Raw genomic sequence first — 24,090 nt, 5'->3', positions numbered from 1 at the left:
AGGAGAAATTTTCATACCTATAATTTTGCACTGTTCTATGACATTCCTGAATGGCAATTAAACAATTTTGTGGCTAAAACTCATGATTTTGCAGATAAAAATCTTTTTGGAAATAACCTGTCAGTATGACTTATTGTTATCTTTTGTAGAGGTAACTGGGATATATAAAACCTTAAAGGCATTTGGCAATACGCACATTTAATTGCTGAATTATAAAGATAAGAGAACGGTTATCAGTGAACTTAAGAATGTGCATTTAAGCATTATTCATATACACACTAAATTCAGTTTTGATTAGAATACCTGAGAGAAATGTCTAGCAAAACATATAAGTGGTATATTTCCCTGCGTTATCTTTGTCACTTTTTTTTTTTTTTCAATTTAACAACCAAGCAATGTTATCACATAACATGACTTTTAACAAAATTCTTAAAATTGTAGGATATAAACACATAATCCTGATCATTCAGAGATCTGAAAAGAGCTTATTTTGATTTGTGTAAGTCTGTTGTGTACACAGATACAACTATCAAAATGTTAAGTGCAACCAGTATTATTACAAAAAAAGTAATTTATAAATATTAAATGACATGCAAAACCAGGAGTCGTTTCATTGTTTTATTTAGATGTAGCACAGGGTCTTATTTACATAAATATGTTCTGATCATTACAGCTCTCCAGGGTTACTTTGCTGGTTTGTCCCCAGACTCCAGCTTGGGTGCATCTTTGGGCTCCCTGTATGCGGGGAACGCTTCCCATGGACTGTTCAAGTCAAACTTACGGAACTCCTGAGCGAGCTCCACAGGTTCAGCCACAACCCGCTTCACCTCATCGTCATAACGCACCTGAGAAAATAGAAGAAAACAACTCAACATAAATGAAGCCACACCCCTTTTACAGGAATGTTTAAAGTAAATTAAAATGACATAATTGCCCTACATACACTGTTAAAAATTTTGAGGTTACTCTTTTTTTTGTGCGTCTCTTATGCTCACCAAGGCTGCATTCATTTGATCAGAAATACATTAAAAACTGTAATATTGTGAAATATATATTATGTACGTTTTCTATTTTAATGTACTTTAAAATGTAATTTACTCCTGCGATGCAAAGCTGAATTTTCAGCATCATTACTCCAGTCTTCAGCGTCACATGATCCTTCAGAAATCATTCTAATATGCGGATTTGCTGCTCAAGAAACATTTCTTATTATTATCATTGTTAAAAAGGTTGTATAACAATGAATTGTGCATTTACCTCCACATATCCAGACAAAGGAAAGTCTTTCCTGAATGGATGACCCTCAAATCCATAATCTGTCAAGATACGTCTCAGATCTGGATGGTTTGCGAAGAAAACTCCATACATGTCCCAAATCTGTAATGAAACATTCATTTCAGAGTGAAGACAAACTGTCTCTAAAATTTGAAAAAACAGACTTAACATTTGCATGCAACTACAGCTATGATACATGATCTAATGGACCATTAGACAATGGACAACCCTCAACCCTCCCTCAGTCAGAGTCTGCAGTGTCATAGCATGTGGGAAGCAGCAGCTGCTTCAGAGGGCTCCACTGCATGAGCACTGCAGATTGTTGTGTCTAAGCATATGCTACACAAAACAGACATCTATTTTGAAGTGAGAAATATACAAATGTCAAAACCTGTTCATGAAACCTCAGCTGATTACAGTGAGACACACATACCTCTCTCTCATACCAGTTAGCTGCCTGGTGCACAGACACAGAGGAGTCAAGAGGACTCAGCTCGTCAGTGTAGGTCTTCACTCGGATTCGAGAGTTATAGCGCAGGGACAGCAGATTATACACAATCTGAAAAGGAAAAAAATGGATCATCAATCATTTGCAGAACGGTTTTAGAAGAAAAAAAAATTCTGATGGATTTGTATTTCAAATGCCAATAACTTTCGCCATCCAGGCTACCAAAGTATGCATAATATGTGCAGTACTTATGTATTTTACCAATTACAAGTCTATTAAAATAATCTAACTTGCTAAAAACACAAAATCAAGATAATATTTTATGGACATTTCATAGTTGAAACTGAGCATGCTCACCTCAAAGCGATAGTGCCTTGTAGGGACATCCACAGCTGTCAGGTCAGTCATGTTGTTGAACTGAGCGTTTGTGTGATCTTTCAAGAAGGTGAGAACAGGTATAATCCCTTCTGGATGGATCATTACCTCCAGCTCATTAAAGCAGGTCACCTAGGATTCAAACAAAAGGCTGTAAATAGAGCCATTTTTGAGGAATTGCAGAGTGCAACTAATCACTAATCTGTCATCTCTGGATCTGACAAAGATATACATGAGAATAAATTACCTGAACTTGTTGCACATATTTGGGGAGAATCTCTGCAATGTATTCGCCAAACTCTGAAAGCTGAGTGTGGGTGACTGGATCCTTGGGCCTTACAGTAGCTAATGCAAAACAAAACAAAAAGACATTTGGTCTTACTTTATACATGTCTTTAACTACTATGTAAGATTTAAATAATTAATTTGATACAATGCACTTATTGTGTACATACTTTATTTTCCACACTTTACTTCTATTAAAAAAAAATTTACCAGCTTAAAATAATTGCTGTATAATTACACCTGTCCCTGAACCGTATCTCACCTCAAGTGTTTTGCAAAACAAGATGAACACCATAGCATGTACCCAACACATTTTTTATGTAAGTAGTTAAAGACACCTAATATACAGCAAGACGCAACGTTAACAACAGACTTCCAAAAATCTACTCACGCCTGGTTTCAGTTGTCGTTGTTCTTGTCTGGACGATCGCAGCGCTCTGTCTAGCAACTATGAGAGAAATCAATGCATTACAATATAGTGTCATTGCGGCAAGTTCAGGTCAAGACATCAAAATAAACCAAATTGGTAACGTTAGTTTGTGTCTGATGAAATTCAAAACATAGATTAAAGACATCCCTTATATTTCCAAATAACTCCAAAATTCATCTCACTGGTAGCGTGACGTCTAAATATCAAGAATAAAAGAAGCTGTATTGGCATAATTCAGATTATAACTGTAAATCAGTCGACACTGTCATTGGCGTTCTGTGTGTATGTAACGTTAAAGGTCAACAGCGAAGAAAAGCCTTAAACACAGAAGAGCTTGTTTGGGTCCTGCACAGTGACAATCATGGTTAAATGAGTAAATAATTCATCTTAAACACGTCTGTGCTGTTCTTGTTTATTTCTTACCGTTCAGACTTTTTCCAAAACCGCTGCGGACAAATCTAACCAAGGAGGCCGCCATCTTTACTCCCTCACCGTCCTTCCTCGCGGGATTTACTGATGCTGGAGTTGCGGGTGCGTTCTGCAGTGCGCTGCTGCCATCTTCAGGCGCTACAATCGAGGTATTAAAGCGATAGTTCACCCAAAAATGAAAATTTTGTCATTGCTTAATACTTACTCCCCCTCAGGTTGTTCCAAACCTGTATGAGTTTCTTTCTTCTGTTAAAAAGAAGATATTTTGAAGAACGTTGGTAACCAGACAGTTGACGGCACCCACTGACTTCCATAGTATTTTTTTTCTATGGAAGTCAATGGGTGCAGTCAACTTTCTGGTTATCTTCTTTAAATATCTTGTTTTGTGTTCAACAATTTTAATGAACCTTTAGACAAAATATAAATATGTGTATATGTGTTTTATGTTTTGTATCATATTTAATACATCAGGTTTTTATGGCCCATATAGTATGATATAGTGAGAATATGGAGCTCACACTCATGGAGGAGAGAAACATCTTCTTTTCAGAGGCCAAAACTTAACACAAATATGCAATTTGTTGCGGTTGTTGTTATTTGGCCAAAATGTAAGATTAAATTCTGATGGCTTGTAATGTAGCCTAAACCACTGAGATTTCAATAGCAGTATTACAGACTTCTCAGACTTATTCTTCAATGCTTCTTCTTAAGTATAACCTAAACATCAGTTGTCATATGCCCCCTAATAATATGTCTTATGATCAAAGCGCTGTAGTTTTAATTGTGGGGGCAATGCAATAAACGTTCCTCAAAAGCCTGTTGTATCATATTTGATGATACATACATTTTAACTAAAAAAAAAAAAAAAAAAAATGTGAATGGATAATCAAGTAAACCTAAATTGCTTCAGTCCAGTGAATGCTTATCTTAAAATATTACTAACTTGAAATTATTGTATATTTCACAGCAAAACAGCACATGCACCACAACCTGAAGGAGGACATTTATAGATTCATACAAAAAGGCCTTTTACCTATTAAAAAAAGTGTATGAACTATCAATCTGTTAATCATATGGCAAAAGGCATGGTAAATTACTAAACTTACTTTTAAAATTGAAGACAATAAATTGTGGAGAAGACCATGGAGCTAATTATTGATTTTTTAGAAGAAATAAAGAAACTGTATTACCAGTGACAGAAGATTATCAGAAGATAGTTCATTCTTATAAATATCTTGGTGTTCATTTGGGGGGGGGGGGGACAAAGTACATTTGTTATAGATTAGCGATGCCTCAGTGTTCCACTGTGCGATTTAAAAGGTATTTTATCACGGCTGCAGTTCGTTTTTTAAATGAAGATGTGTAATTACTGTATTGATTGATTATGTTGTATTTTGTATAGCATTTTAAATTATGTCTTAGTTTTTTTTTATGTAATGTTTAATTTGATGTAATTGTTTGAACTGTTCGAGATGTGTATGTTCAATGATGGCAAGAGTTTCCCCTCACAGGGATTAATAAAGCTTTCTAACCTAACCAAGACTGTGTGCAACAAGTTTTTGAGCAATGTTTTGATCATGTGAATAGTTTAGAAGCATTAGAAACTTATGTGTCAACTATGATACAGTAGACCTTCTAGGGTTACAAACGCTGTTCACATATTTCACTAAATAGACCACAGCATACCATTATTTTATCATATTAATTAAAATGTATTTGAAATGGTTTTAAATAAGTCAGTACAGAACCAGTTGTACACCTTTCTTTAATTGATTATAGTGTATAACAATACATAATTAAATACATAGAAAGTATGAAAGTTAAGCTTTAAGATAATGTTTACTGTTTACAGTAGACAATTAAAAAATATCATGATCTTATACATAATCACAAGGAAACAGGTTTTTGAACAGCTTCCAACACAAAGAGGCTAGGTGGAATAAAAAAAGAAAAAGAAATCTGTTCTAATATTATTAAAAACAATTTTAAATCCCTAACTCAAAGAAAAATAAATACAATTTGGGAATTTACTGTCTAAACATCTGAGGTGATAAAAAAAAAAAAAAAATTCACTATATAACCGATGATCCAGATTGACATTATCGCTTAAAGTCTATTTTTATGTATAGTACACAAATTCTTATACAAATATATAAAAAATCTGCACTCCAGCAAGGAAAAAACAACTTATTAACAATGTATAGCATAAGAGATTCAGCATGAATGTTGGCATTTGTACACGGTGTATCTTCTAGCTGGACTCTGAAGCGCAGACTTGCTTATAGTACTCCTGCAGCACCTCCAGCTGGGCTGAGCGGATCAGCACATGAGGCCGGACTGAGGCCAGCATCTTACAGGCCTCCTCTGGACTCCAACAGTGTAGCTGTGAAAGGAGAAAAAAGGTTAAACACAGGGCCATAACTACCATAGTCATTAAGGCAGACAACATCCATTAATGCAAACAACTCAACTGTGATTAATGTAGGCTAATTCATACTGTGATGAGACAAAGAACATTAATGGAGCTGTTTGTGACATATTAGACGTTTAAGAGTGAATGTTGGCATATTTTAAAATAAGAAATATAATATATTCCTATATTACTTACAAGTATAAATTCTAATTATTTTACATGGTTATAACCTTGGTTTAACATCAAATGCAGATTCCAAAGACTGTCACACTCTTGAGTTTTCTAACATTCTTTTGACATAACTGTTTTTCTTTCCCTTTATATAACTGCATGATACGATGCATATAATTATATATAAGCATCTTCAGAAATAACTGGTTGATACTGGTTCAAGAAGGAACAAATTCATATAAATAATATACTGCGTGTGTATAATAAGTGAAATTACGTATGGCTTAGGGCTGCACGATAGTGGAAAAAAAATTACATTGCGATATTTTTTTCCCAACGATATATATCGCGATATTGCGAGCCATCAATCCAGGCTAAAGTCAATAATTACCATTCCATGTTATTAATAATTTCACTAATAAGCAAGCTTCATTACAAGTAACAAAAAGGCCACTTAATATTTTATTCCAGAAACATATTTCTCTCAGAATTCGGTGAACGTTCTACGCAGGACCTAACGTTCTTCGGGTTCTAGGACCTGAAAAATTATGTTTTCTGTGCTGATTCAGTGACGCGTTCATGTAAACGGCACATAGACCCAGCAAAAGTAATGATTAATAATATGTAAATTGTAAAATATTACAATGAGACATTTTAATTGTTTATTAATAAACAAGTGTTTTCTGTAAAGATGAAGTTGACAATATACTGACTCGCGATCTTCGCAGCAGTGATCGGGAGAAATGCACTTTTCATACAGATTAAATATAGCTATATATTATTTTAATGGTTCTGTTTAAAAGTAGAGATTTCTGTAGATAATAGATATATATATTTTTTTTTTCTTTTTTTTTTTTAGGTGTGTGAGGCGAGTAGGCTACCTTTTACGCTGAGTTTCGGTTCATGGATCATAGCTTAATCTCCGGTTCAGGCGCTGGCTGCTAAATTTAATTATTATTAATCATTATTAAATCCAGGAAATTGGATAGTGAAATACTGATTAAAATTAAGATACAATTAACACAAAACGAAATTCGTTTTAAAGAAAGGCTTTGTGCTTTCTGTTTGAGGTCTCTGTGAAAGTTTTAAAGCAGTCTTTTAGTGCTGCTTTCATAACGGTCGCGTCCGTAATGTCACGTAACATTGTTTTTTCCTCATAAATGCGAACACGAAAAATAAACGAATGTTTAAAAAAGACAACCATCCACAACTTTATAAACCTCCAGCAAAGTAGCCTACCTCTTTTTGGTCAACATCCTCCTTTTTGTAGACGAAATAGGCTAGTCCCAAATAGCTGATTTTGACTTTTTTTGCGGCGGATCCTCTTCGTCGCGCATTTTTGAATGTTGGCTGTGAGCGGTGAGCGCGGTGAGCTGCGGCACAGCGAACCAATCACTGTGCATGCACGCAGAACGCGTATGTCACCCCAGCAAAAAGCCATACAACAAACTCGTGTTTGTGTGCTACCCTGGTGCTACCGTTCTCTTATGGGTAGCCTACTACTAACGTTACCCTTCACATCGCATGTTCCGGCGATGTGACTATCGCTCATTCGCACATCGCGATGTCGATGTTAAAACAGAATATCGTTCAGCCCTAGTATGGCTTATTCTTAAAAAAAGGAGAAGTGCACCTATTATAGATTTTTGAAAATGACCTTTCATGTAGTGTGTAACATAGCTCTAAGTGAATGAAAACATCCAGCAAAGTTTTAAATCTGAAAGTGCACCATATATAAAGTTACTGTCTTTCAAAAGTAAAAGTCGACTCTGAGTCAACGAAACGAATCGTTTTTCAAACGAGTCATAAGCCGGTACGTTGTGACGTCAAGATGAAACATTAGCATAGCCTATTGCCTGCCACTTATTGTGCGCGCAGACACCAGGGAAAACGTGAACCTCAAACACTGCAGCTGATTCCTGTGGATACTGGATAGCATCATGTCGAGAAGACGCTGTGCTCTACAATGTGAAGGTAAAGCCAGTTTTTTTTCACTGCCCAAGGACGAGCATGTGAAGAATCAGTGGTTAAAATTCATCTGTACCACGATACTGCAGCGGTATAATCCTAAACTTTTGTTTGTTCCCTTTAATTTACTGACGACTGCTTCTCAAATCTCGGAGTTCAATGCAGGATTCGCACACCGCTTGCTCTTGATTGATGGTGTTCAAAATACTTAGTTTTGGAGTTTTATATTGTGTTGGTCTCCTGCTAACTGGTTAACTCACATTATTACTGTCTTACTGAAATACCTCTGCTAATCAGCTGTGGTAACTGCTAACCACTATTACCTATAACTGTGTCTATTAATGCAGATTGTCTGTCGTTCTCACTACTTTGAGTAAAGATTAAGCGTAGACCAACGTTTATGTTACATCAGTCATTCACACTAGAGCTTGGCTAATGTATGCACTGTTATTGATACAGTTTCCACATGTTCACCGCAATAAATTAGAAAAATACTCTGTAAATAAATAAGTAAAATAATCAGTTTGTTGATGGACATGCACTTGTTAATGCTGATGGTGAGGAATTACAGTTGCAACATCTCATAATGTACCTCAAACTGAGTAGTGTATCACTGAGAAACGTCCTGCTCGAGTTGTCCTTGTGATGGAGGTTCGAGTTGAATAACTAGTTCTTCCAGTGTTTCATACTCGCATTGATATGGTAAAATTGACGTCATCGTTTGTTACTGTGTTTAGTTTACGGTGTAGGAAGCAGGACATGCAGAGCTGATGCTGTTATGGCAATGGGCGTTTTTGTTTTTCGACATGCGCACTGTAGAGATTGATTAATCTGACGAGTCGTTTGAGAATCATTGAAAATGTGGTGATGTGCAAATGTATATTATGAGAAAATTAAACAGTGTTTTTTTACCTTTGATGCATGTAAGCCTGTTGTAGGAGACTCCAAAACAACATTAGGAAACTTTAAAATAGCATAATAGTGGCACTTTAAGTAAAAGTCCCTTTGTATTCTGCATGCATGTGTGGGTTTCATGTAGAGGAAGTGAACAGCATCACTTGAATTAACGTATATATTAATGTTCCCTCTCCAAAATTCTCCACCAACAATATTATGGCGAAAAAATTTCAGGTGTGTCTTGTACAATGCTCAAAGAATGTGCTAAAGAAATGTACAACCGCACAATGACAAATAATGTTTACAGTGGTGACCTATGACTCAGAGCTTTTTGTATTGATGCTGCTGGTTTGACTATTGTACATGTTTTAGGGCAGGCAGACAGACTGATACCCACCCTGATGAGGTATGCAGCTGCAATAGTTGCACTGCGTGAACGGCCGGCCTTGCAGTGAATATAGACACTACTGCCTTGCTGACGATGTCTCAAGGTGAAGTCCACACCCTTGTGGATGTGCTCTAGGCTGGGGACACCTGTCAGGTCCACCGTGTCCAGTCTGATCTGCTCAACGCCAACAGCTCGCCACTCCTGTTATTAATATAAGTACTATCCTTAGATGTGCATTGCCACCTGTGATTTTAGTTGGGAATGAGTGAAAGAGTTAGGAGAGACACTTACCTCATCTGAATTGCAGAAATATTTTGTTTCATATTCTTCATTCATGGTAATGACTCCTTTGATTTTCTCTTTTTGGACCAACTAAAGCCAAATGAGACAAGAGGGATTAGTTAAACTCTTAAACAGGACTACGATATGAGGCAAATTATAAATGTGCTAGGATCATTACAATTGTCTGTAATTCATTAATACAGTAAAAGTAAAATCTTACCTCCTCTGTCATTGACCTGAATGGGAGAGCACCAAGAATGACAGTCGGATCCACGCGATTAAACCATTGTCTGGAGGTGACCTTTTCCATGACAACATTGTAAGCGAGTGTGGGATAAAATAAAATCCTAGCTAGAACACTAGACATCGTTCACATGTAAACGAACGAAACGAATCACAGAAGTTTCATTCTTTCTCAACTACTCGTACATAGCACTGCATTATGAGAGAGACGCTCTTTTAAGTTTTTTTCTTCGACGCCTATCACAGATCCTCGACATTGCCCTCTTCTGTTTTGGAGGTTAATTGGTTGGATACAGTGTCTAATCCAATAACGTCCAGCGACTAGAAAATGAAGGAATAACACCTATCTTAAAAAAATATAAAAATAATAATTACCTATCTTAAGCTATTGATCAGACGCCATTGATGCAATAAACAATTTTTGTGTGTAAAGTATATAGAGACTTAAAATAAAAGTCCATGGAGTCTCGTTTAATTTTGTAGTTTCGTGTTCTTGTTTGATGGTGTTTGTGAATGAACATTAATTAATCAATTACATTCATTTAAAAACATTAAACAGAATTTCCGGTTAATAGTCCAATAGCATGCAAGGATAAAGACGGATATAAGGACATGTGCCTGCAGACGTGGTTAATGTCCATTTACAGTGTGGATAAAATGTATTTGTGCTTTCTTAGGATTATTTGGCATTGTGAATGCATTATATAACGCATTCTACAATAAAACACATAATAATACCAACACAACTGTACAGACATTAAAAGGACAATTCACGTTAACCAGTCTGTCAGTTGCACACATTTGATGTTTATCTCCATATCACACGCGCAGGCCTTTTGGGTTTTTATTGACTTCAGCGACCACGTGAGAGAAACGTGTATCTGTCTCTTTAAGAAGGGGGGCGTATTTCAACCAATTCCTTATAACTTCTGTTCTAAGTATTTATATGGCAATTTGTCATAAAAGACCAAAAGAATTTGTTGTTATAGTCACGTCTATCAACGTTTTGTCTCCAAAAGTACATATTTGCCCAGTACATTTCGACAGAGGCTCCACCCCAATCCCCTTTTAATAAATGTGATGGTGCATGCAGGAAAGACAGCCATTTTGCACCGTCCCTGTTTCACCCAGAAAGTAGGTTGTCGTGGGAAGACGTAATCTGAGAAAAAGAACTAATTCACAAATCCCACTAAACAATAATTCCCCTGTGTCAGCACACCATACCTACTCAGTTCCCTCCGTTTGAAAAAGGGGGCATCGAGGGTAAGTGTTGATTGTTCACGGTTGTAGCTGCGCGAGCTAACTGGTGGTTGTTTACGGTCGCTAGCACGCGTTAACATGCGTCATTATGTAAGAGCACATCGACCACCGCGAGCCCATAGTGCTAATTTCGGTTAAAGATGCTGGTTTGGTCAGTAGTACATGCACGGTTGCGTCAAGAGTAATCTAAACCTGTGTAACTTCGGCGTGTTGTCCGAGCTGTTCTGCTAAGTTTAGCGTCACAGAAGTCTAACAATGATGCAACGCAATTAAAACGGTGCAGGTGATGAGCAGAACTCTCACACAGGTCGTTCCCTGTGTTGCACACGCGGTCTTAACATCGCATGTATTTTCACAGCGATCGGTCTGGAAATTAAGTAACTAACGTTAGAGGTTCTGTTGGAAAACGCATGGTCACTCCCCGGCTAAATTCAAATGAACGAAGCAAATGTGTTCGTATAGTAGCAGTGTTAAGTTTTAGCACAGAGCCTGTCATGTTCTCCATTTGCAAAAATCTCCTTTTGCAAGTACCGTGCAGCTGTGTGTCTTAATCTCTGGAAGTATCGATCATAGCAAGTTAAACTAGCGACTCCTAGTACTTGCTGCGAATTAAATGTCTCTACCTGGTAGTCCTTTTACTGGCTTGTTTCAAAGCTAACGTGCTAATGAAATACAAATACAACATGCAAAAGTACTTCTGAGATCATCACACTCAGTGTCTGTGTTTGTATCTAATTAAATTTAAAACTTGCTTATGTTGCTGCTTATTTCCACAAAGTATGTCAACAAAATGTGTAAAGTTAAATGCAGTGAGAGGTATTAGTTTCTGGCCTGCTGGTTTTTGAGCACGGAGGCCTGCTGAACAGAAAGCTGCTGCTGTTCAGGACTGTCACGTGAACTATCACTATCATTTGATAAGAGCTTAACAATGGACTATTGTCCTTTTATTTCCAAGCCAAACCGTTATAAAGGAATAAGGCATTTTTAAAGCTTTTTGAACAAGAGTTAAGGAATCTGCATTATCAGGACTAGTCGGTGTTTAATGCAGTGGTAATCTAATGTGGACTGGACTGTGTTCTGTTGGGAATGCTTTATTATGTTGTGTTGTGACCTTCAGTTGTAGTTTGGTATAGAAATGAGTTATGTCTAGAATGGGTGCCTTGTAGGTAAAAGCTTTTCAGGGAAAAGACAACATAGGCTGATACATTGCTTGAAATTGGATCTTTGGTGTTTTGTCTAATTCTGCTGTTTGATAATGAACTTGATTTCTTTAACCTGGCTGAGATTGTTAACGGGATAATTTAGCCATAATGTTGTAATGAATATGAATCTTCCTCCAACTAATACATTGTAATTATACAGATAGTATATACTAATATACACCCTATGGCATACACATAACCAGTTAGAAAAAATACACAGCTAGCATTGTGAGAATAAAGTAAAAATGTTGCACTGAAAATTTATATTATCTTAATGTAGAGGGGCAATAGGCTATATGCTTGTATTCTGCGTTTGCATTTTATTATTCTTCATTCCAGTTCAAGGCCAGTTGTAACCGACCTGTTTAGTCCTTATCTGACATTGGCAAATTCTGCAGCATTGACTCTCTTGTAAGATCTGTCTGTCTCCCAGAATTATTAAAAGGAAAACCCAACTCTAATAGAGGCAGTATAAATAATACAAATAAGCATGGTAATGGAGGTAAAGGACAGCAAGTCCGCAAATACTGGGAATCATCACAGATGTTCACTGATAAAATGCCGGTCTAACCATGCTACGTTCTTTTTGCAGGTTGACGGGAGCAACGTTTCAGAAAAGCAAGGCCACAGAGAGGGTAAGTGGTTCTCACTTTTGTGTTAGGATGTATTACAATGGACTATTTGTTAAGTGAGACATCACAATGTCATGCGTGAATGTGGGAAAGGTAGGTATTCATATTCCAAATGACTGGCGCTCAGAAGAACATGATTTGACTAGAATCATCAGACTGCGCACACAAATGTTCAGCCAACAGATTAGTTTGAGAAGTCGCAAATGAGTTGATTTTCAGTTTATTTTCTATGAGGTTCCATTTGTGCCAGAAATGAGTAGCTTGCTTTGTGCATTATTCTATACGTATACTATATGTGTCCATGTCTACAATAATGATTAAAACCAGTATATTTTGACATATGTTCTCTGTTTATGTACTCTTGTTCTGACGTCTTTACTGTCGTCTTTCTCTGTCGTCCTTACTGTAGTCTTGTTCTGTCCGTACAAAAACAGCACTGTGTGATATTGCTTAACTAGATCATATGATAAATATGAGACAACTCATACATGGACATTTTTGCCCCAATATCTTGAATTTTAGGTGAATTCTAACTGCATTCTATAGACTCCATTACGCAGTGAGTTTTTGCCCTGCTTCATGTTTGTCACCAGTCAACTGTATGAAATGTAAGATGACCGTAAGTCTGTGGCGGGCGCGTTAAATGCGTGAAATCATTTTAACAAGTTTTTTTTTCCACACACATGAATGAATGCAATTATTTTGCACACTTTGCTGGCAGATAAGATTTTGTATTTTGTTTTTTGTTTTTATATCTGTACACACGGGCACAAACCGCCTTTTTTTGAAACCGCCTTCCATAGACAACAGTAAAGATGACAGAGCAAGAGTACAGTGAGGACGACAACAGTAAAGACGTCAGAAGACAATGACAGAACAATGACATAAACAGAGAACAACATACATATCAACATATACTAATTTATCTGAACAAGTAGGCAGTGACTGTAGACAAGGACATACGTGTAGTATAAAGCACAAATTAGTCAACTTATTTTTGGCACAAATGAAACCTCGTTATTTTCAAGCCTGATCGCATGCCTGTTGAGAACGTCACTGTGTAAAACAAAACAATTATACTGATCTTTGAACTTCAGTTTCTATTCAAGTCTCTTTGATAGAAATGAGTAGTTGTGGCCTGTGTTCCTCCGACTATTTGGACATTCAGTGCTTGTAGATCCTTGAGCATTTAACTTTTAATGAGAGCCAGCAGTGTCATTTGTGCAAACTCTTACACCGCAGTCCTCTCTGTTTTTGGATGTTTTTCTGCTAGCGTTTGGATAATTATTGTTGGTGTATGTCAGCTTAAATGATGTATTAGTCACACATGTGGAGGTCTATTGTCATTTAGGATTTTGCACCTCCATTTTTGTCAATTTCTGTCATGCTATTAGAGAGCTGCGTGAAGCAAAATTGTATGAAATGAACTCCCTGTTCCTTGGTGTTTAGTGCTCCGAATTGAGGACAAACCGTTTCCTTGGTTACTAGTTAGTGCGCACACACGCACGCTTGTGAGTTGATGCTGCTATGGTGGGCTGTTCTTTGCAGTTGGATTTTTGTCCTGCATGGCAACACCTCCATTATCTTCAACTGAGGGCTGACAATTCCGTCAGACTCTGCTCATATTTGAGTGTGTATTTACATAAATACTGAGGGTTTTCAGAAGAGCGTTCGGCTGGAGAGTCTAGAGTGCAATTGTAGGCGTGAGTTTGAGCGCTTAGCGCAAAGTCAGGGGGGTTTATGTCTCCATTACAGGGGGAAGGGAAGTGTGTCAGAGTGCAGGCTCTTTAAAGGAGCCATCAATCATCTACTGCGTTACCTTTAAGACACTCATGAGGGGACTAAAATACTTGTACTGAGCCACTGAAAGTCTTCAGTTTCATTTTGTACTTAACATGCTAATGCTTTCAGGCAAAAAGCTCTTTAGCTTTGACTTCTGTCAGATTTCGCTGTGGTAAATTCGTGTCTGACAGTTGCTGCACCATGGCAGCTGTTAAATCATGACAACGCTCTCCAGGAGGGAGTTACCACATGGAGGTCAGCAGCAGCACCTGTCGGGAACATTCCTGTTTATGCTCCTGCTAATGTGGGTAATGAATGCCATTAAAGACCTGAATAATTATTCCTATACATTTAAACTAGGGCTGTCAAAATAAATTCTGAATATTTGTCCAATTTAAAATAAAATTCACCTAGAATGCAAAAACAGTGCACTCAAATTTTAGGTGTGTGTCGTGGCACACGAGAGGCGATGATGGCGTTGTTGCGTTTTAATGTTTTTGTTAGCCTATCCAGTTGAACCCTCTAGATCAGGGATAGACAACTTCGGTCCTGGACGGCCACTGTACTGCAGAGTTCAGCTCCAACCCTGCTAAAAGCCACCTGCCAGTAGCTTTCTGGTAATCCTGAAGACATTGATTAGCATGTTCAGATATGTTTGATTAGAGTTGGAGCTAAACTGTGCAGGACAGTGGCCCTCCAGGACCAAAGTCGCCCATCCCTGCTCTAGATACAAAGGCCCTCCAGGACCAAAGTCGCCCATCCCTGCTCTAGATACAAAACATTGCAGAAATAGAGAAGCTCAATGCGGAGAAGATCGTGGTTATGTGAAAACAGGTTACCTAGCCATTCACACACAACTCATTTTCTGTGCTGCTTTTCCATTACGTAAACATACGCTAGATGGACATCTTCGACTCTTGCACTCGCGTCTCGCACGAGAGCCATGTAAAAACATGTCTCAAGACTTTGTTGTTGTTGTCTTTTTTTTCATTCCACTGCATGGCATGTCTTTAAACACAAAAGCCACTCTGTGTGATTGGCATTTCGACTCTTTGCCTAAAACTATTCATAAATACCCAATGCTCTTATGCTCATAATTGTTTATGCAATTCAAAAAAATTATATTTAAAGCATTTGCGCACAAATTGATTTCGGACAGACTTCTCAGGCAGCGTAACGGTTTAATGATCTATAGAAAAAACAGCGAGCTTTGGTGATGAAGCAAATATTTAATTACTACAATAGTAATTTCTTGCTGTTGGTCAAAAACTTACATTTACACTCAAATTGACCACCAACTATAACTTTTAGACGCCATCTTTATTTTTGGATTGTGGGATATCAGAGGTAGCAAAGAATATCGTTATGTAAAAATGTATCAGATGAAGGTGTCTCAGGAGACAGGAAGCGATGCTAGCATTAGATCCGGATGTGCCTTCCTAACTTGGATTGCATCCTCCAAAGGCAGCGGTTTTTTTTTCTTTCAGACACAGCCACATTATTTCATTGCTTACAATAATTTTAATTTTTTTTGGTTTTGCTCATCGCGCCCTCTTGTGGCCTCAGGAGACAAGCCAAAAGCATTTTTCCCTCTAACTGAAATTTCATTCAAATATAATTTGAATATTAGTAATATTTAAGAATAAAATTTGAATTCAGTTTTTCAGCCATTTTGGCTGTATTCAGCCCTGATTTAAACATTTCCAAAGTATGACAATATTGTTACATTGTATTTCATAAAAAAAAAACTTCTTTATTGCATGTAGTGAAGGAAGGGACTATATCTTATATTATGCGTGTTGTCACCATGCGCACATGCTTGGTCTGTATCATTGTTCATTTTGATACACATTTCAGTATCCTAAGACGCAGCCTGACTTTCTGTTGCACATGAATTTAAGCTGGAGTTTGTCATCATCAGAGGTTGAGTTGGCTGTGAGTTTTCTCCAGTTTGGCAGTGAAACGGGTGGTTCTGCTGGAGGCAGATGTCCAAAAAGAAAAAAGGGGAAATGTGCACAGCACTCTCTCTTGAAAAAAATCTTTATTCTTGATCTTTTGAAATAAACCTAACTCAATTCCCTCTTCAGTCCAAAAAGACCATTTTAGTGAGACTAAATGCCTGGACACACCAAGCTGCCGGTGAGCCGTTTTTGAGCGTCTGTCGGGTTAGTTTTTGCAGTCTGTTCTGCACAGTCACCTTGAGGTCCCCTTGGAGGTTTGTCGAGGGCCCTGTTTGAGAACCACTGTGCTAGAGAAATATATATGTATCTGAAATATCAAGAACTGGCTTATTGACAAAAAAAAAAAGCACTACAATAATTAATTTATCACCTGAGAACACAAGAATTCAAGTACACATTGAACTACCCAAAGTTTATTTCTGGTTTTGGTATTCGGCTAAATGAAAACTTAACTTGGGTTTCGATATACAATTATATTGGTGCATCGCTAGTAAACACAGAAGCTCAACTCTGCTTGCTCTGTGCGAGAACAAACCTCACTGTTTCTTGCTTGTGAAGCAAGCATGGTTGAGCTTCCATGTTTACCATAATGACTGGAGTTGACAGAATTTTAATTTTGGGGTGTATTGTATTTAATTTTTTATTGTGGAACGGGCCTAATGCTGTAGCATCCCAGTGTGTTTAGTTAGACGATAGGTGGGTGATAAAACAATAACGATAATTATCGCGATAATAATTTTCCTCTAAAACGATAAGTTAAATAAATGCTCGACATAATGTTTACGCTCCAAAAGCGGAATGAAACAGCGCTACTCATTTGAACCATGCACTACACGGACCATTTATCCGCTCGGCTCAGAGTTCATATGGCAGTGCAGCACGAGCTTACTAAAGCAGATGCGTTTACATGCTGATCGGTCTTAGTCACGCGACCACTAAACAGCGCTGTGAGATCCAGTGTCAGCGCTTGAATTCAGTGAAGAACACAAATGTCTTGGGGATTTAAACTAGTTTAAAGCCTGATGAAATGGCACAGAAAAACAAGAGAAACACTGTGCGCAACAATACAGTCAGAAGGCTTTCAATCTACAAAATTGCCACAATTTACTGTAGTAACACTAACTGCACCATGGTATTGTGACAGAAATGTGGGATATTCAATTTTATTAATATTTTAGTTAAAATACTGTTATGAAAACTAATGTAGACAAATAAAAATGACATGAAAATGTTTATAAAAATAAGACTAGAAAAATAACACTAGATTATCAATAATGCATGTTTTCAAAAAAGAAACATCTAAAAGCAATATCTGCATGAGGTGAAGCTGAAGAGTGAATGAACACCAGTAAACTGAAGCCCTTTCTATATGACGCATGTGAGATTAATCTGATATCCTACATGCACAACATAAGCGCCAACATGACAACTGGTTTCTGCAAAGACCCTTACATTGAATTGGCTCTATCACTCTCTCTCTCTCTCTCTCTCCACCTATAGCTGGTGTGTGGTGAGCGCACTGGCGCCGTTGTACTGCGGCTGCCGTCGCATCATCCAAGTGGATTCTGCACACTAGTGGTGGTTGAGAAGAGATTTCCTGATATGATTGGGTGTACAGTAGTACATATGAAAGCGCTATATAAATGCCTCATTCATTCAAGGACGCAAATGCAAGTGAACTTGAACTAAGTTAATTCACAACATTATAGTGTTCTCATTAGGGCTGCACGATATATCGAAATATCACAAATGTACATATCGCAACAACTTGTGATAACTGCGTGATATTCGTACTCGAAAAGATTACAAAAAGTCCAAGTTTTAGGTCAACGCAGAGAGTAGACAGGTCGCATAAATGTTACTTACATGTGACATGCTTAATGTTATTTAATGCAATAAGCAAAGTACTCGCACACAGGAAGCTGCCTCTCGAACAGCGTGTGATCCTAAATTCAATTCTCTTCCGTAGCTTACATGGCCAAATACACACACAATTGTCAAAACGCCTGTCTTGGTGAGTAAACGCAGTCGGTTATGTCTTAAGTGGACTAAACAACTGAGAAAGAAAGTGTGCATGTAACAATAATTTGGATCTATGCAGCTCTTAAAGTGACATCAGCCTAATAAACCTACTATCATCTGTGTGCTTAAAGGTAGGGTAGGCAATTTCTGAGATGTTAGCAATAACGAGCTATCTTTGAAAGCATGAGAACCCACCCTCCCTTCAGAGCGTCCCCAAAGCCACGCCTCCTCAAACACATGAGTGCACACAGCCAGAGCAGAGTCTGCAAAGCGTCACGAGAGACGCTGTTAAATTTCTCAAAGCACATACCATTACAATAATAATGAACATAAACCACTTACAGAGCTCTTACTTGTACTACCTGACTGCTGCAGTTTAATTTCGGCATTGATAGTGTTGCCATTGAAATGCATAAATCAGAGTCTGAGGACGTGAACAATTCTGGGTAGAATGTCACGGGTTGCCAATGCCATCTTGTAATTACGGTTACGACGTGGCATGCAATGACAGTAAGCTTGTTGTTTTGGTTCAGGAGAAACTGTGGCTGCTGTTTGTTTGTGGTGTTGTAAATGAACATTTATTTAAAATAAAAGTTTTAGTTTGGCAAAATTACATTTCTTTAATAGCCTAAACACAGGCTTTACTCCCTTCAAACTTAAAAATATCACTGTTTCATTACATCATTGTTGGAAACCACTCTTATCAGAATAATTATGTTAAGCTTGTGTATATTTTCAGTTAAAGCTGTTAAGTTATAAAGCAATCTCATGTAGGGTTTTTCCTTTGTGTTTTATATAATGACCTCTAGGTGCTCTAGAAATGTTTTCCTTGATTGCTTTTCCCTTAAGAGAAATACGTTGCAGTACATCTGCAGTATCCGCAGATATAACGCGATCCGCGCATCACTATCGTAAGCTTGGAGAATGGACACAGGCCAGGAACCCGCAACAGAACCGTGTCGGTGGAAAAGGGTATCTGAGCATGTGACTGTAGTCGATAGTTTTGTCGACAGCCGGAGGCGGCACGAAATTTGACGGAGACGGCCTCTTTGTAATTCTCTATGCAGGAAAAACCCCACGTAATGTGAAGCCGTACACCGATAAAAATATCACGGTTTTTAAATGTATTTACAATAATAAAAATTTGTTTTACACACTTACTGTATTATCATAGCTCATATTGAATATCGCACTGTTTAACGAGTTATCGCATTTTTCTTCAATATCATGCAGTCCTATTTTAGGCCTACTGTTGAAAAATGACGACGAGAAAAAATGATTGAAAGTAATATTACAAGTTGCGTGCGCTTTTCCCTTGACGACAACGCTGAAACACGGTCAGGCAACTAAAGCGCAAAGAAATTACACATTTCTGTTACAGTGGTGTTCTCATTATAATGTTATGTACATGTCAGATCAGCACATCTTGCATAAAAGTAATTCAGGCGTCTCTGCGTGCTTTCAAATATAGTTTCACTTTATTTTGCCTGTCTGAACGGCATGCTGTCCTAATGCTAACCAATCAGACCTCAGGAATCGCTGCGAAATGCTACATTTGAGTAGTTTCAGATACTTTGCTTTCTTTTTTACATAATGGTAAACCATGAGCTTGTGAAACGTCCAGTATGTGTTAGGTTTGCAGGACAAACAGAATTAATGGAGGGTTAATGCACCAATGGCTGAATTGATTGATTATACCTGATTGATTTCTCTAAGCTGCTTTGGATCTTGGCAAAGATGCTTTCTGTATTTTTGATGTGGCGTCTAATGCCCTGCACGTCACAGAAATCAAATATGCACTCAAGGTAGTGAAGTGAACCCGGACAACTTCATTAGAATAATTTGGACACTATTTGCTGTTCTATTTCCAATAGAATTGTGGCCATTTTAATTTCTGCCATGAAGTAACCTTCTGTTTTGGACAGTGAGTGAGCTGTCCGTGTTGGTCGGCAGTTTATGACCCTTGGCATTCTGAACGGCTGGCGTGGGGTGCTCTGATCAGGATGTAGTAGTACAAGTTGTTATTTTTGTAGTCATACAGAGAGGAACAGGATGGAGGTAGTGCCCTATACTGATGGGAGGTTTGTAATTGTCCATCTATACCCCTTTCTCTGATCAGTCAGCTGTGTGTGTGTTGTATTCTCAGCTGCTGGGTCGTTCCAGATGCTTCGGTATTACTCCATTTGTCCAGAGTGCTCTCTGTCTGTGCCGGTGTTCGAGAGTGAGTTTGTTGTTAGATGAACTGCGCACCATATGCTCTGCCCCCCCCCACCTCCACCCCAAAGGCCTATAACACTGCCTTACATAGACAGTCCATGAATAAGCCACACAGTCACTCATCAGTCATTAAAACATGGCCTGTGGTCTTAGAGCATTCTCACTTCGCTCCCAGGGTCAGAAGCCACATCACAGCTGCATGGCATGAGTTTCCCAAAGGGAAGATAAATTATTGATGTGTACAGTGTTGAGAATCAGGCAGCTTTCCAAAAGTTGCAGTGCTACTAGTGGTAATTTGGAAGCCTTACCGTAGTTCAGAAATAGTGTAGACTTTGGTATCAAGGTAGTTTTTATTTCCCTCTAAATGTTACATTTACTGTTTTTAAAGGCTGGAATTCACTACACAACTTTTGCCCAGATTTCCCCCCAGATTTACAGTCTGGACAAGTTGATGCTATTTGGTGAAAGTCATAGGGGCTGTTTACACCTGGCCACTTCATGCGTTTTCTCAGATCGGATAGCTATCCGATCGTGAAAAGACCAGGTGTAAACGCCCTCCAAAACGCATTCGAGACGGATTTGAATCCGATCGCTCAAACCACTTCAGGAGGTGGTCTGGGCCACATTCCAGACGAAACTGGACAAGTGTAAATGCATCTGGTTGTTGAAACCACATATGCAAATTGTACTCTATGCTAAAAAAATAAACGTGTGAGAGTGTTATAGGCTATATGTAATGTTATAGCCAGATATGACGACGCTACTGGAACACTCGCGTCACAGCAGATGAGAAGCTGAGCATCTCTTCATTAAGCCAACGTGCAAACTATCGCGAATCAAAGTGAAAGTGAGTCGCAGACGCTTAACTTAATCATCATCATTAAAAGTAAAGAAACGAAATGATCTTACCAGGGCTGTTGCTGCTCTCTCTTATTGCGGACTTTGATTTTGAAATTTTAGCTGATGATCAATAAAATGCAGTTCATATCTGTTGCTTTTGGTGACGTGCACTCCAGTAAATCTGCATATAGCGCGGGAATTGAAGATCGGATTTAAATCCGTTTCGCAAAAACACATTTATGTGACCAGGTGTAAATGGAATCGTTTTGATAAATCAGATAGCTATCCGATCTGTGAAAACGCATGAAGTGGCCAGGTGTAAACAGCCCCATAGTCAGTCTCAGGGATGCTGACGATTAATCAAAGATCGCGTCCACAAACAGGAGTTACACATTCTGACTAGCACGCATCTGAGGCGGCATTGACATGTTGTAGGCTATTAGTCGTTATATTTGATTATTAAATGAGTAATTTAATTAAATGATCAATCATATTGACTCATCTTACAATCCCACTAGCCCTTTATTTAGACTAAAAACCCTTCTCATTCATTTGGTGAGAAACATGGCGTTTTGAGCAGCATTTGCACACCTTGTCAATGTCATGCTGTTAGCTATATGCCACTGCAGTAGACGTATATTGCAATATTAAGGCTAACGATTCATTGATTCATTGATCGTTAATTTAAATGACGATCGATCATGGGAATTTGTGTAAATTGTCATCCCTAGCCAGTCTGCAGTTTAAAACCGATTTCACAGAAAACAGTGTAGTGTATGATGGTCAGACTCCAAATCTTTATTTTTTATTTTTAGCTTCAAAGTTTGTTTCCATGCCGTTGTAGGACATCAAACATGTTTAATATTTTGAGCAGATTTTAGAACACATTGTTTTCATTTGTCATGCGTCTCCTAGCAACAAAGCATGTGTTTCTGTGTGAGTTTGTTCTCTTCTGACTTAGTGTGATCCTTAGTCGTTTAGTATGATGCCCGGTAATTTCCTCTGTAAATATATACAAAGTCGGCAAGTGTATGATGCCTAGTGTTTTAAAATCTGTTCATATTTTAAAAGTTGTGTAGTGTATGTGCTCAAATGCAGTGTTGGAATGTCAGATTCATTCTAGCGAATTGTTTTGTTCAGATTAATGTTCATACACGTTAAAAGGATAGTTCACCCAAAAATGAAAATTCTGTCTTGTCATTGTGGTCTGGTTGTTTCACCATGATAGTGATCCTATGCACTTGTACATTTCTGTATATTATAAACACTGATATTATGTTACTGATGTATCAGTTGTATTTACTTTGACCACAGATCTGATTGGTGAATCTTTTTTTGCTACTGGTTGGGTATGTGAGACTTTATATTTTGTTTCTCAGCAGAGTAGTATTTTACACAGTGCTGTTACAGTCATATACACTCCTTTCAGTAACTCTTTGTTAAAAGTAAATTGAAAATATACTTTGGGCTGAACATCTGGTTTGGTCTGAGCTTGGAGACCATTTTTTCCCTTTTTTAATGTGACAAACCTTTGTGTTTGAGCCTCTACAAACGGATTACCTCCAATGAAAGTGACAACAGCTTCCTCTCAGATTATAGTCCGTCATTTACATGATTATGTTCAGATCATCCAGGAAGTGTCTTCTCAGTCTCCTACATATGTGTTTTCTGTGTGCATGCAGTTTTGTGACATGAGGTTTGCATGCTGTCTATTCTGTCAGAAGACGTCTCTTTCTTTTTCCTTTCCAGTTTATGTTTACCTGTGTATGTGTGTCTGATGTGTGTGTCCTGTAATGTTTGGTGTGTTTCTGTAGCATTTAACAAAGTCACTGGATGGATAGCATCGACGCTGAAGCCCTCTACCTGACCACAGCGCAGATCGGGCAACCTCAATGCGAGCTTTCCCTTCCTGCTGTGGAAGTACCTGCCCTTGGCGGGTAAGAACACATACACTCCACATCCTTTTACCCCAGGGGTGTGAGGATACCCTCCATCTACAGGTTTTCCCTCAGTGGGAAACAAGTCTTTTAAGCAGCTTCTCTTTGAAGCTGGAATGAGAAGAAAAAATAACTTGCTCTTATTTTGTCATTGCTCCTTTTTCTAAATAGTAAGCATATCTGCAGTGAGCAGCCCACCAGATGTCACTGCATGACTAGCGATGATGTCATGGCCTATTTGAATATCTGAGACAGACTGTTGAGGAAGAAAAAAATGATAACATTCTGATTAATTGCTGAAACATTTTTGTAAGGAAACATCCTTACATACATCCTTATATTTAACACCCTTTTATATATTCCTGCATAAATTATTTATATGCATTATTTTCTGAACGAATCATCATTTTACAAACCATCAACACACTTTTTTGCCAATCAAGGCATTTGAATGTTATTTGTTATATACTTATTATAGGGCCATTGGTGTTTTTGTGCTAAACAAGACTTGATAGTATACCTCAGGCTGCCTGTGGCTTGTTTTGTTTGACACCTTTGACTGCAAGCTTATAAAATGACCCATGTTGCATGACCCCGAGCAGCACGTTCCTCCCTCCCTTCCGCCACCCCCAC

The 24,090-nt window shown here is 38.0% G+C and overlaps 3 protein-coding genes across 8 annotated transcripts in view; 1 reads left to right on the top strand and 2 right to left on the bottom strand.

Annotated features, from left to right (window-relative positions):
- Nucleotides 1-604: 604 nt before the first annotated feature.
- ndufs3 (NADH:ubiquinone oxidoreductase core subunit S3) lies at nucleotides 605-3,390 on the bottom strand. The gene is made up of 7 exons (XM_084405220.1): nucleotides 3,237-3,390; nucleotides 2,775-2,831; nucleotides 2,346-2,443; nucleotides 2,081-2,230; nucleotides 1,709-1,834; nucleotides 1,258-1,377; nucleotides 605-845 (listed from the first exon to the last, which is right to left on the bottom strand). Exons 1-7 carry the CDS (start codon nucleotides 3,289-3,291, stop codon nucleotides 684-686), a joined length of 768 nt encoding a protein of 255 aa, XP_084261346.1. The 5' UTR covers nucleotides 3,292-3,390; the 3' UTR covers nucleotides 605-683.
- A 1,599-nt stretch (nucleotides 3,391-4,989) lies between these two features.
- On the bottom strand, nucleotides 4,990-9,851 carry ptpmt1 (protein tyrosine phosphatase mitochondrial 1). Its single transcript, XM_084404370.1, has 4 exons — nucleotides 9,582-9,851; nucleotides 9,371-9,451; nucleotides 9,089-9,280; nucleotides 4,990-5,625 (listed from the first exon to the last, which is right to left on the bottom strand). The coding sequence occupies exons 1-4, from the start codon at nucleotides 9,726-9,728 to the stop codon at nucleotides 5,494-5,496; spliced, it is 552 nt and encodes a 183-aa protein (XP_084260496.1). The 5' UTR covers nucleotides 9,729-9,851; the 3' UTR covers nucleotides 4,990-5,493.
- Nucleotides 9,852-10,668: 817 nt separating this feature from the next.
- celf1 (cugbp, Elav-like family member 1) overlaps nucleotides 10,669-24,090 on the top strand; it is a 33,988-nt gene continuing 20,566 nt past the window's right edge. For 3 of the 6 annotated variants that reach the window (XM_084404365.1, XM_084404364.1, XM_084404362.1), the window contains exons 1-3: nucleotides 10,675-10,867; nucleotides 12,659-12,701; nucleotides 23,335-23,457. In XM_084404365.1, the coding sequence (XP_084260491.1) occupies nucleotides 23,354-23,457 (104 nt within the window). In that variant the 5' untranslated portion in view covers nucleotides 10,675-10,867; nucleotides 12,659-12,701; nucleotides 23,335-23,353. Of the gene's footprint in view, nucleotides 10,868-12,658; nucleotides 12,702-23,334; nucleotides 23,458-24,090 lie in introns of all 6 variants that reach the window. The other 3 variants (XM_084404363.1, XM_084404367.1, XM_084404366.1) reach the window with 3 other exon arrangements.

This window comes from Rutilus rutilus (genome assembly GCF_951802725.1).
Source record: "Rutilus rutilus genome assembly, chromosome: 3".
NCBI lineage: Eukaryota > Metazoa > Chordata > Actinopteri > Cypriniformes > Leuciscidae > Rutilus > Rutilus rutilus.
This window is presented reverse-complemented; position numbering and strand designations above follow the sequence as displayed.